This window comes from Artemia sp. Qi Xiang Cuo, chromosome 12, assembly GCF_049724085.1.
Source record: "Artemia sp. Qi Xiang Cuo chromosome 12, ASM4972408v1, whole genome shotgun sequence".
NCBI lineage: Eukaryota > Metazoa > Arthropoda > Branchiopoda > Anostraca > Artemiidae > Artemia > Artemia sp. Qi Xiang Cuo.
The window spans coordinates 63,993,974-64,007,531 of record NC_142805.1 but is presented as its reverse complement, the minus strand read 5'-3'; the positions used below and the strand labels follow the sequence as shown (position 1 = coordinate 64,007,531).

Sequence of the window (13,558 nt, the reverse complement as noted above, 5' to 3'; positions counted from 1 at the left end):
TAATTGTTGAGGGATTAATTGGTGTATTGTTTCCTCTACATAAAATTTAATTCAGTTCAATTGAAGAAGGGCCCAGTAATTGTTGATTGGCTTGTTTAGAGAATTCATAATTTTTTAGGGTAGAAAATTCTTGACTATTTGGCTGTTTTTATTTTTATTTTTTCTTATTCGAGTAAATTTAATCTTAGTTTCTGCAATTGTGTCTGAATCTATTTGTTTGTTTATGAAATAAAAATTGCAGCAAACCTGGGATTTCAAAAATATGAGCTTGTCAGTTGCACGAATGCTTTTTTGTCCAGGTTTTAAATGAAAACTGACGGAACCAAAAATTTGTCTTAAAAATAATGACATGTGCCTATATTATTTTTAGTTTTCTCTGAAATACAGGCTCATCTCTCCAAAATTAAATACAAACCCTGGAGGCTATTGTGAATTAGTTAATTACTGTAAGAAGACTGTAACTGCAATTTTTTTTTGAGAGTTTATAGAGAAGCGCTTGCAAAAAATCTGAGCAAAAACGGGCAGGACCCTCACGGGTTGTGAGTGAAAGGGAAGATGATAAATGCTCCTACGTGAAAGTTTAACGAATGACAGAAGTATTTATTTTATTTATTTATTTATTTTATTTTTAACCCACTGTAAAATAAATGTAAAATAGTGGAGTAATACAAACAACAAAAATGAAAAGAACAACGACAATCTAACCACAAATATAATCACTAATAAAAAAACGGATAAGACTGTGATGGGGGCCCAACCGAAAACTAGCATCCTGACTGATCTTCGCTTGCACCGTTTCAAGCGAGGACAGAATTGCTGTTGCACCATAACGACCAACAAGGCGCCTATTGCGCACAGCAAGCGGCAAATACAATAGGAACTTACAGTATCTAAAATAATTAACCTTCATTTGTTTCAGATCATGCTTAGTAAAAAGCGGATACAGCCCAGAAGCAGATAAAATTGCATGGTCACAGAAACTACAGTAGAGTTTAGCAAGACCATGCCTATTAAAACGTCCACGGTTTGCAACTATTTTCGCATAACCAGCTTTAAGCTTATCCTTCAAATCACAAATAAATTTATACCGGATGCTTCCAACGGATTCACATATAGAAATACAAAGCCATTTGATAACAGGGACACTCGGTACTATAAAGGTGTTGCAAGCAAGGGGAGTAGCAGGGGGATTAACAGCGTTGAAAAGTAAATATTCACATTTCGAAGTATTTAATGATAGGCCTATTTCACTAAGCATAGATCCAACCATGCTAACATTGCGTTTAAGCCTCCTTTTGGAACGACTAATCAGGAGGAGGTCATCAGCATATGATAAATAAGACACTTCCAAAAAAACAAAAAAACAACTGGAGGGAATCTTACTAATCACACTCGAAATACAAGCATTAAAAATATGAGGCGAAAGAACTCCTCCTTGCCTAACCCCGCATTTAACAGGAATATTTCCAAAAGCACATCCATTCGATTTCAATCTCACATATGAATTCGAATACCAAAAACGTAGCAGAGAAATAATCGATGGGTTTATACCAAGCTGATGTAAAGAATAAAAAGCCTGAGGGTGCACAACACTGTCGAAAGCTTTAGATATGTCTAAAGCACATATATGTAATGATTGACCTTTCGTTTGTGCATCCTTAAAAAGGAGAGCCAGCACCCAATTTACATGTTGAAAAGAAATCCCCTTTCTAAATCCAAACTGATTAGCATCATAATTCACAAAATCAATAATATAAGGAAAAAGCACATATTCAAAAAGTTTGCTAATATTGCAGGCGACAGTAATAGGCCTATAAGAATCACATTTATTTACGTCTTTTCCTCTCTTTACAATTGAGGTAACAGTACCACATAGGAAACTATCAGGCACTAAAGAACAGCAAAGACACATTTGAAAAAGTAGCCACAAAATCCCGAGAATTTTTCAGTAAATGAAAAACACTTATACCATCAATATCAATAGACTTCAGCCGCCTGATCGAATCAGTAATTATATCAGCTGACACAGGAGGGACATGCTTTTGTTGCATTTTTTCGGGAAGGCACTTAGCAAGGAGTTGGGAATATTGGCTATGTACAGCGAAATTAACACGGAAAAAATATTAGAATAATTTTGGATCCAAGCTGATTGCGGAATATTAGCACTCTTATAATCAGTAAACTTAGAAGAATTTGTCACAAACTTCCACTCTTTCGAACTGTTTGGAAAATTAACTCCAGCTTCACGGACGGACCGTAGTTGTCTTTTATAAGCCGTTTTCGTTTTACGTTTAATATAAAAAACAGTACCACGAGAGGGACGCCCACAAGCAATCTAAATACGTAACCATAGCTTGGCCTGATTTTTCACTTTTTTCAAAAGAGGGTCATAATTCCAAACAAACTTTTGCGTGTTGGACCGAATACGTTCAATTGGGACAGCTACTTGTTCGGTTTTTTTCAAACATAAAATGATTTGATGATAATATGTATTCAATTGCAAACGAGCACTGGGTGAGGTAACTCCGCAACAGAGGAGGTTATAAGGCCCATTAATGGTACTCAGCAGGCTTGCAAGCGTGGCCACATATAGAGGCCAATCACAACGATTCCCATTTCGCCGTTGAAACCACTTTTTTTCTACGGATTGGGGAGCATTTATTACTAGTTTAGATGTGACTGACACACACAGAGATATGGGTATGTGGTCATAATCTCTTTCATCTTCATCAACGTGGACAGTTGAAGTTATAACACCAGCAGAGCATACACAGTGGTCAAGGTTAGACCGGGAGCCGCTGGCATGTATGTAAGAAAATGGAAGATCTTTTGTCAGAATCCGGAAACCAAGGGGGAGGCACTCGAGAAATAATCGGATCGGGGGAGGAGATTGTCATGTCACAGTTCATGTCACCCATTAGTAGCCAATCACAACCAAGTTTCTCAAAACCCGATACCAAATTTTTCAATTTTTTGCACGCTTTAACAAAATGGGTGAATGACGCAAGATTATTCTTATTATGTGGCAAATAAACATTGACTAGTACAAGATCACCAATCCTGACTGCTAAATAAATATCGTCAGATCCGTATAACTGTGGGGAAAGGGAAGAGAGAGTAGTAAGTATCTATTGAATTCTGAGCCTTTATGTTCCTTGGCAGCTTTCCATGGTTGATTACCAGACAAGTTTCTGGGTCAACTATAAGTTTCTGGACCTTTACATTCCATGGCACCTTTCCATGGCAGATTACTAGACTGATTATTGCTATTGTTGTCAATTGAATATGGAATTATAAAAAACCTACCAGACAGGTTTCCGGGCCACCAGACATGTTTCTGGACCAAGCAGACAAGTTTCTGGGTCAGTTATAAGTTTATGGGCCTTTACGGTCCCTGGCACCTTCACCCAAGACTGATTATTGCTATTGTTGTCAATTGAATATGTAGTGATACGAAACCTACCAGACAAGTTTCCGGGGCAACCAGACATGTTTCTGGGCCAAGCAGACAAGTTTCTGGGTCAACTATAGGTTTCTGGGCCTTTACGTTCCATGGCACCTTTCCAGAGCAGGTACCTATGGATTTGGGGCCTTTACGTTCCTTCCTGCTATAGCAAGGCTGGTTTGGTGGGTATAATCTGGTTTGGTGGGTATAATCTGGTTTGGTGGGTATAGTCTGGTTTGGTGGGTATAGTCTGGTTTGATGGGTATAGTCTGGTTTGATGGTTATAGTCTGGTTTGGTTATTCTGGGATTCCCCGCCTGTTCCTAAACATTGCAAAAAAGATAGCCGTATGAACCGCACAAATTTGTTTCAACTCCAAGTTTTTATTTTTCAACCAGAGTGGTTTTTTTTTCGAGCTGACACCTGTTTTTTAGGCAGCCAATCAGAGACAACCGAGATATTTACTCCTCTCTCTCTCTCTCTCTCAGACAATTTTTTGTTGTTGTTGCTAGCTCAGTTTCATTGTGACAGTGAGAGTGTTAACACATGAAAAAATGTTCCATACATGCCCCCTATGTATGTACACACTGGGCAGCTGGTCATCATGTGAGAATTGCACAATGGTTGATGAGTATGATGAAAAGTGTAGATTATGCAACCCGTTTAAATTGCATAGAGGATATGCTGTACAAATTAAAGGTTGTAATTCCTGTCATGAAGAGGTGTGTGACTCTCATCCTAGAGGTCACCTATGCTCCAATTGCCAATATGATAAATGTAATCAGTGGGAAAATACATATCCGGGTATAACTGAAAAGAATCCTAAGCGTGATTTGAGTTTATTGCTACGAGATTGGAATCGTCGACGTTATAGAGTGTTCTGGGAGGAAAAACCGGGTTTAATATTCTTCTGTTGGAACAACAAAAGATTATAGTTTCTATACCTTCGTTATGAATACAGCGACTAATATTATTATAAGCCCAATGTTTTTTATTTTGCTGTGACGGAATGTGATTCGCTCCTTGAGGACACTATTTGTGACATTACTTCAAATAAACAAATTGAAACATGTGAATTCTATAGAATGAATGAGTAAAATACAATTTGTTGGCTCATAGGTGAAAATTAAGTCCAGTTATGGATCGAAAAATAAGCTATTTCTGTAAAATCTGAGCTAATAAGGGTCTTTGCCCGTAAACTCTAGTTTTTTGTGAGCAAATTATGGAAAATACAATTCTCTGGCTCAAATCTGAAACTTAATTCTATTTTTGGATCGAAAAATAAACTATTTCTGTAAAATCTGAGCTAATAATGGTTTTTGACCGTAAACTCTATTTTTTTGTAAGAAAATTATGGAAAATACAATTGTCTGGTTGAAATCTGAAACTCTAGTCCATTTTTGGATCGAAAATAAAGCTATTTCTATAAAATCCGAGCTAAAAAGGGTTTTTTGACCGTAAAATCTAGTTTTTTGTAAGAAATTATGGAAAATACAAATCTCTGGTTCAAATCTGAAACTTAAGTCTATTTTTTGATCCAAAAATAAAGGTATTTCCGTAAAATCTGAGCTAAAAAGGGTTTTTGACTTTAAACTCTAGTCTTTTGTAAGAAAATTATAGAAAATTCAATTCTCTGGTTCAAATCTGAAACTCAAGTCTATTTTTGGATCGAACAATAAAACCATTTCTATAAAATCTGAGTTAAAAGGGTTCTAGACCGTAAACTCTAGTTTTTTGTAAGAAAATTATGGAAAATACAATTCATTGGCTCATAGGTGAAAATCAAGTCCAGTTATGGATCGACGTTATGGATCAAGTCCAGTTATGGATCGACGAGCTTACGTGCGCGCACGTAAGCTCGCCTAAATTAACCTTAAAAAATGAAATAAAGCTATGTCGACTTTGCATATTTTATTCAACATATCCAACAAAGGATGCTGAAAAAGCATTTATTCACTCTGATATTTAGATTTTGTTATTTATAATTGTTGTAACTGAAAAAAGATGTTGATAAAAAATAAATTATTCACTCTGACTCTTAGATTCTGTCAATTTTATTCGATGTATCTGACAAAAGATGTTGATAAATAAAATATATTCACTCTAACACTTAGATTTTGTCAATTTCATCCCTATGTATCCGAGAAATGGATGTTGATATAGAATTTAATCAATATGATACTTATATTTTGTGAAATTGTTGTATTGACTGTCTAAGAAGTGACTTCAATCGATAAAGAATGTTAATAAAGAATTTGTTAAATTTTTTTTTCATAATATCCAACAACGGATGTTGATAAAGAATTTATTCATTCTGATAGCTAGATTTTGTCAATGTTATCCCATGTGTCTGACAATAGATGTATGCAAATTCCTTATGTTGGCATTCTCTTTGAGTGCAATCATCTCTGGAGATCTCAATCTCGCATAACCACCAACATAAGAGTTGAATTTTTTCGGTATTCCAAAGAAATTTAATTCCTTACTGTCATGACAATGCATGCATACATTTCCAATAGTGCTACCATTTGTACTTGTTTCATAGTTTAAATACTTCTCCTTGCCGGCATTCAATGCTACAATAACCTTGTTATGTGAGCATACTTTATTAAAATTCTTCATCTTCACTTTTTTTTAAAGATATGACTTATGTGTTTATCGTTCCACTGCGTAAAAAAAACTGATTTAATACATGCAATAGACTAGGTAGTGTCAATAACCGGATCGTAGAATACCAATGGGAAAGCCACATCGTATCTCTGACCAATAATAGAGTACAATTGTTAGAGCCGTAGGCATATTTTGTCATTTTAAGATACGTACAAAAAAAAGATAAAAAATAAATAAAGTTGAATAATTTCGAAGTTAAAAAAAAAAATAGTCTGTTTTTATGGAAAAAATATTGAATTAGAATCATCAGTCCTCATCATTATGAGTATCCAAAACTGGACTTAAGGTTAACATTTGAACTAGAGCTTTGTATTTTCCATAATTTTCTTACAAGAAACTAGATTTTATGGTCAAAAACCCTTATTAGCTCAGATTTTACAGAAATAGTTTTATTTTTCGATCCAAAAATAGACTTAAGTTTCATATTTGAACCAGGGAATTGTATTTTCCATGATTTTCTTATCAAAAAACTAGAGTTTACGGCCAAAACCCCTTATTAGCTCAGATTTTACAGAAATACTTTATTTTTCGATCCATAACTGGACTTGATTTTCACCTATGAGCCAATGAATTGTATTTTCCATAATTTTCTTATTAAAAACTACAGTTTATGATCTAAAACCCTTTTAAGTTAGATTTTATAGAAATGATTTTATTTTTCGATCCAAAAATAGACTTGAGTTTCAGATTTGAACCAGAGAATTGTATTTTCCATAATTTTCTTACACAATACTAGAGTTTACAGTCAAAAACCATTTTTATCTCAGATTTTACGAAAATAGTTTTATTTTTCGATCCAAAAATAAACTTAAGTTTCAGATCTGAACCAGAGATTTGTATTTTCCATAATTTTCTTACAAAAAACTAGAGTTTACGGTCAAAAACCCTTATTAGCTCAGATTTTATAAAAATAGTTTATTTTTCGATCCAAAAATAGAATTAAGTTTCAGATTTGAGCCAGAGAATTGTATTTTCCATAATTTTCTCACAAAAAACTAGAGTTTACGGGCAAAAACCCTTATAAGCTCAGATTTTACAGAAATAGTTTATTTTTCGATCCATAACTGGACTTAATTTTCACCTATGAGCCAACAAATTGTATTTTACTCATTCATTCTATAGAATTCACATGTTTCAATTTGTTTATTTGAAGTAATGTCACAAATAGTGTCCTCAAGCGGCGAATCACATTCCGTCACAGCCAAATAAAAATCAGTGGGCTTATAATCTATAGTAGTCATTGTCTTCACAACGATGACGTAGAAACCAAATTCTTTTGTTGTTCCAGCAGTTTAATCGTTGACCCGTTTCATCCTCCCAGAACAATCTAAAACCATGACGATACCAATCTCTTAGCAATAAACTAAAATCACGTTTAGGATTCTTTCCAATCATACCGGGATATGTATTCTCCCACTGATTACATTTATCATAATGGCAATTGGAGCATAGGTAACCTCTAGGATGAGAGTCAAACACCTCTTCATGACAGCAATTGCAACCTTTAATTTGTACAGCATATCCTCTATGCAATTTACACGGGTTGCATAATCTACACTTTTCATCATACTCATCAATCATTGTGCAATTCTCACATGATGACCAGCTGCCCAGTGTGTACATACATAGGGGACATGTATGGAACATTTTTTCATGTGTTGACACTCTCACTGTCACAATGAAACTGAGCTATTAACAACAACAAAAATTGTCTGAGAGAGAGAGAGAGAGGAGTAAATATCTCGGTTGTCTCTGATTGGCTGCTTAAAAAACAGGTGTCATTTCGAAAAAAAACCCACTCTGGTTTAAAAATAAAAACTTGGAGTTGAAACAAATTTGTGCGGGGAACCCCCCGTTCATACTGCTATCTTTTTTGCAATGTTTAGGAACAGGCGGGGAATCCCCAAAAAACCAAACCAGACTATACCCATCAAACCAGACTATACCCATCAAACCAGACTATACCCACCAGACCAGACTGTACCCACCAAACCAGATTATACCCACCAAACCAGATTATACCCACCAAACCAGCCTTGCTATAGCAGGAAGGAACGTAAAGGCCACAAATCCATCGGTACATGCTCTGGAAAGGTGCCATGGAACGTAAAGGCCCAGAAACTTATAGTTGACCCAGAAACTTGTCTGCTTGGCCCAGAAACATGTCTGGTTGGCCCGGAAACTTGTCTGGTAGGTTTTGTATAATTCCATATTCAATTGACATCAATAGCAATAATCAGTCTGGGGGAAAGGTGCCAGGGAATGTAAAGGCCCAGAAACTTATAGTTGACCCAGAAACTTGTCTGCTTGGCCCAGAAACATGTCTGGTTGGCCCGGAAACTTGTCTGGTAGGTTTTGTATAATTCCATATTCAATTGACAGCAATAGCAATAATCAGTCTAGTAATCTGCCATGGAAAGGTGCCATGGAATGTAAAGGTCCAGAAACTTATAGTTGACCCAGAAACTTGTCTGGTAATCAACCATGGAAAGCTGCCAAGGAGCATAAAGGCTCAGAATTCAATAGATACTTACTACTAGAGAGTTTCCGATTCAGCACGCAAGCCAACCCACCGGAGGGACGACCACGAGTTCTTCGGGCATTTGTAGAAAAAACAATGTGGCCGGGGCTACGTCGAAGGACATTTACGCTCACAGCCGGCAATAAATGTTCTTGAAAAAGGACTACATCAAATGTATCAAGAAGATTATCAATACAAATGTCCTTATCTTTGGTCCCATTAATATTAAAAGAACAAATAGAGATAGCCAAAGATATCATTTGGCAATACCTTTGGTAGCAATAGCACGCAACTTGGGACATCGCAAACTATATGACACATGGTCTCCACCACAATTAGCGCATTTAGGGGACAACTGACAGGGAAAGTCATTTGATGAGTCGTAGAGATTGGAGCATCGGGAGCATTTCACGACTGGGCTTCTGCAATTGGCAACTACGTGGTCAGGCGAACGGCATCTATGGCAACAACCCGGGATCTGAAAATACTCAAAAACGCGCAAAAATTCATAATCAACTTTCAATCCAGTTTTAATGGCATTGATCTTAGTTGCAACATCTACAAACGAAATTCTGAGTGCATGGGAAGTTCCAAGCCTTGTTACGTCAGAGACTCCAGGGTATTCATTAAGGCGAGAGATATCGTAATCAGTGCCTATACCCTTTAATAGACCAAAATATTTCTTTTTGATAAGTTTGGCTTTAGAAGTGAAGTTGTTTGGAACCATTGTTTGTGTGGTCATTTCTTATTTTTATCAATTTTTTCATTTATTTTTTTAACGAGATAGATTGATTTTTTACATTTATTTTATGTATTATTATTATATTTATTTATTTTATTTATTTATTTAGTAGAATTTATGGATATGGTTTGTTGTAGCCATCTCTTCTCAGAGCTTTGTTTCTTCTTGGACGGTTAACTGTTAAATGATTATATGGTGTATTGTTTTTTTTTAATTTAATTTAATTAAATTCAAGAAGGGCCCAGCAATGGTTGATTGGCGTATTTAGAGAATACATAATATTTTTGGGTAGAAAAGACTCGAATATTTGGCTGTGATTTTTTTTTATATATATTTGACCTTATTCGAGTAAATTTAATCTTAGTTTCTCCAATTGTTTTGCACTTTTTTAAATTTTCTAAATTTATTGATTTGCTTATGAAACGAAAATTGTAGCAAACCTGGGATTTAAAAAATTTGAGCTAATCAGTTGCATGGATACTTTTTTTGTCAAGGTTTAAAATGAAAACAGAATGAACCAAAAAATTGTCTTAAAATTGGTGACATGTGCCTATATTATTTTTAGTTGGCTCTGTAATACAGGCTCATCTCTCCGAAATTAAATACAAACCCTGGAGGCTATTGTGTAAAGGCTAAAATTGTTAGAAAAAAAACTGAGAGATATATATATAAACTCGGAATAAACCCAATGCAAACGCGGAGCTCTATGATATAATTATCCACCTTGAAGCAGTAATCACAAGCTTTTACATTTGAAAAATATACTTCTCAAGATCGAAATAGAAGAAGAATATCCTCCAATGAGACAATTTTCTAGTTTCTCAATTATATTGCAGATGGAGCTCTGAGCCTGACCTGAAGGCTTCTAAATTAACAAGAAGTATTTCTTTCGTTGGAAAAGTCTGGAAATCTGTCACAGGAGCAAAAGTGGAGCCTCGATCGACGCCAATCAAAAGACAGCTAAGTGTCTCTGCTGAGCTTACTAGAATTGGTATGTCATTTCGAAGATGTTTTTAGCAAGAGCAATTAGCAACTTGTTTTGAAAATTAATGGCATTCGTCTACATTTTCTAGAAAAATCTCTTACAAAATTAAGAGGGAATAGAAACAATTTGAAAAAGGTTCGGTTTTAAAAGAAACTGAGGAAAACTGTACTGTTAAGAAGTCAAAGTTATTTTAATAATATTGATATTATATCATTCTCGGCAAATTAATGAAATAATATTTCTGACTTTAATTAACCTACTCGAATAGGTTTTGTGACTATAATAAGGGTCAGATTCTCTCCAAATGTCATCAGTTTTAAAACAGCCGATTGGCGAAAGGTTACAACACATACGAAATGGCTTGAACCATAATTGCGAATTTTACCGGAAGGAATATTATGTATCCAGGAGAAGTAGCTGCTTTCAGGTTATTATATATATATATATATATTTATATATATATATATATATATATATATATATATATATATATATATATATATATATATATATATATATATATATATATATATATATATATATATATATATATATATATATATATATATATATATATATATATATATATATATATATATATATATATATATATATATATATATATATATATATATATATATATATATATATATATATATATATATATATATATATATATATATATATATATATATATATATATATATATATGTAATATTTTTATATGTATATATTACTTTTAGTGCTAAATTTGTTTCAACACTCCAAATACTCCAGTTCAATTATTAAGTACATTTTCAAGCATAAGGAGAAATTTTTGTAGGCCAGCAGGGAAATGAGTCCTTTTTTTCAGGAAAGAGAAGCAGCAACAGTTGTGGACTTGTTCAGTTTTGTAGACAAAATAATAAAATCATAACCAACACGATGTTTTGGTCATAAAATTGCCCATAAGTTAACATGGTACTCAGATGATGGTAAAGCAGTTAAAATGTAATTGTAAATCTAAAACTGCAAGGGCCGAAACAAGACGCTTTTGTACATAGGAGTGCTCTCATTGATGTTGAAAGTGAGACCACCATCTAGTAGTGTCTAAGCTTTATATAAAGCTGAAATATAGGAAGGATAAATACCTTCCGAGAAGTTATGGTGTCGGTAGACTCCAGGATCAGAATTTAAGAGAAACTTTTCAGGACCAGTTAAATACTAAACTAGAAAATTCAAATTTTAAAATGTAAAAGGTTTTGCAAGCTAATGTTGAAGTAAATCAATAAATTAGGCTAGACATTAGTTTTGCATTAGTTTTGCAAGCTAATGTTGAAGTGAATCATTAAATTAAGCTAGATAATGGTTTTACATTAGTTTTGCAAGCTAATGTTGAAGTGATTCATTAAATTAGGCTAGATATTGGTTTTACATTAGTTTTGCAAGCTAATGTTGAAGCGAATCATTAAATTAGGTTAGATATTGGTTTTACATTAGTTTTGCAAGCTAATGTTGCAAGATAAACTAGAAACTTCAAATATTAAAATGTAAAATGTTTTGCAAGCTAATGTTGAAGTAAATCAATAAATTAAGCTAGATATTAGTTCTACATTAGTTTTGCAGGCTAATGTTGAAGTGAATCATTAAATTAGGCTGGATATTGGTTTTAAATTAGTTTTGCAAGCTAATGTTGAAGTGATTCATTAAATTAGGCTAGATATTGGTTTTACATTAGTTTTGCAAGCTAATGTTGAAGCGAATTAAAAAATTAGGCTAGATTTTGGTTTTCCATTAGTTTTGCAAGCTAAAGTTGAAATGAATCATTGAATTAGGCTAGATATTGGTTTTACATTAGTTTTGCAAGCTAATGTTGAAGCGAATCATTAAATTTAGCTAGACATTACTATTGCATTAGTTTTTCATGCTAATGTTGAACCAAATCAGTGAATTAGGCCAGATACTGGTTTTACATTAGTTTTGCAAGCTTATGTTGAAACGAATCATTGAATTAGGCTAAACACTAGTTTTACATCAATTTTGCAAGCTCATGAAGTGAATAAAAAAATTAGGCTAGATATTAGTTTTACATTAGTTTTGCAAGCTAATGTTGAAGTTAATCAATAAATTAGGGTAGACAGTAATCTTACATTAGTTTTACAAGCTAATGTTGAAGTGAATCAATAAATTAGGCTAGATATTAGTTGGCCTCGCCCAGGTAATTCATGTCCCCAGATAGGGGAACACCCTACAGATATGTAGGGTACCTCCACAGGAGGCACGAACCAAGGGGGGACCTTGTTGCTGGGGGTCCATAATAGAAATTGGGGTACCCTTGCCCGGGGTCATAAATACAGGCGGAGGAGGAAGAAGGCCCCTCAAATGTACACTCAAGAGGGCCCACTGGTTTGTCCACAAGTCCCAGGAGTTATAAACCTTCTCCCAGTAATGGGTTAAGTTGCATGGTGATGCAGAATACCATCGCGGGAGTATCCTCTATAGGAGGACAACTGTGGCAGGGCGTAAGATCCAGGTCTTTGGACAACGGCCTCTGCAAATGGCTGCCTTGACCCTTTTGGGGTACATGCGAGACTGAGGACCTTGCGGTAAACTCTATTCCCATTTGAGGAGTGGCACCCCTCGAGAAAATTATAGCCTAGTAAACGACACAGCATTCGCACAGAATTCGGAATAATGGATAGTTCGTCTGGGCTTGGTATGTTTTGACGGGCGTCTTCAGGCTTAAAAACCTCTTCCAAGCTAATCTACGTATTATGGGCTGCCTCCTCATAGTAGCATAATATTTGTAGGTATGAGTATATAATGAGTCGGAGGTAATAGGCTTAAGATTGTCTGTGGAGGATTTCGACTATTGTTGATAGAAGAGCATCGCCAAGTACTGAAAACCATGTTGTGATCAAGAAGGGCCCAGAATTGCACAAAGTCTCCATTCATGGAGGTCCCAGGGACTTCTTGCTGTCCGGTTCCAAGCCGGCTTAAGCCCTTCGGTGTAGATTTGAGAAGATATGTGATCCCCGTCCTGCACTGGTATCCGGGATTATTGCTTTTCCTGAGGCGAAAATAATTTCAATCATTTAAAGAACATGAAAATTGGAACTTGGAATGTTATGACGTTAAAAAGTGACTATCGTATCGACAATTTGACTGACGAATTCAGACGATTCGAACTGGACTTATTAGGAGTTTCAGAAACTCA

At 34.8% G+C, this 13,558-nt stretch overlaps 1 protein-coding gene across 1 annotated transcript in view; it reads left to right on the top strand.

Moving 5' to 3' along the window:
• The window catches only part of LOC148946403 (uncharacterized), a 327,531-nt gene that overhangs the window by 194,752 nt on the left and 119,221 nt on the right, over positions 1 to 13,558 (top strand). The window contains exon 4 of the mRNA XM_089097688.1: positions 10,214 to 10,368. Within this exon, the coding sequence (XP_088953814.1) occupies positions 10,214 to 10,368 (155 nt within the window). The remainder of the gene's footprint in view (positions 1 to 10,213; positions 10,369 to 13,558) is intronic.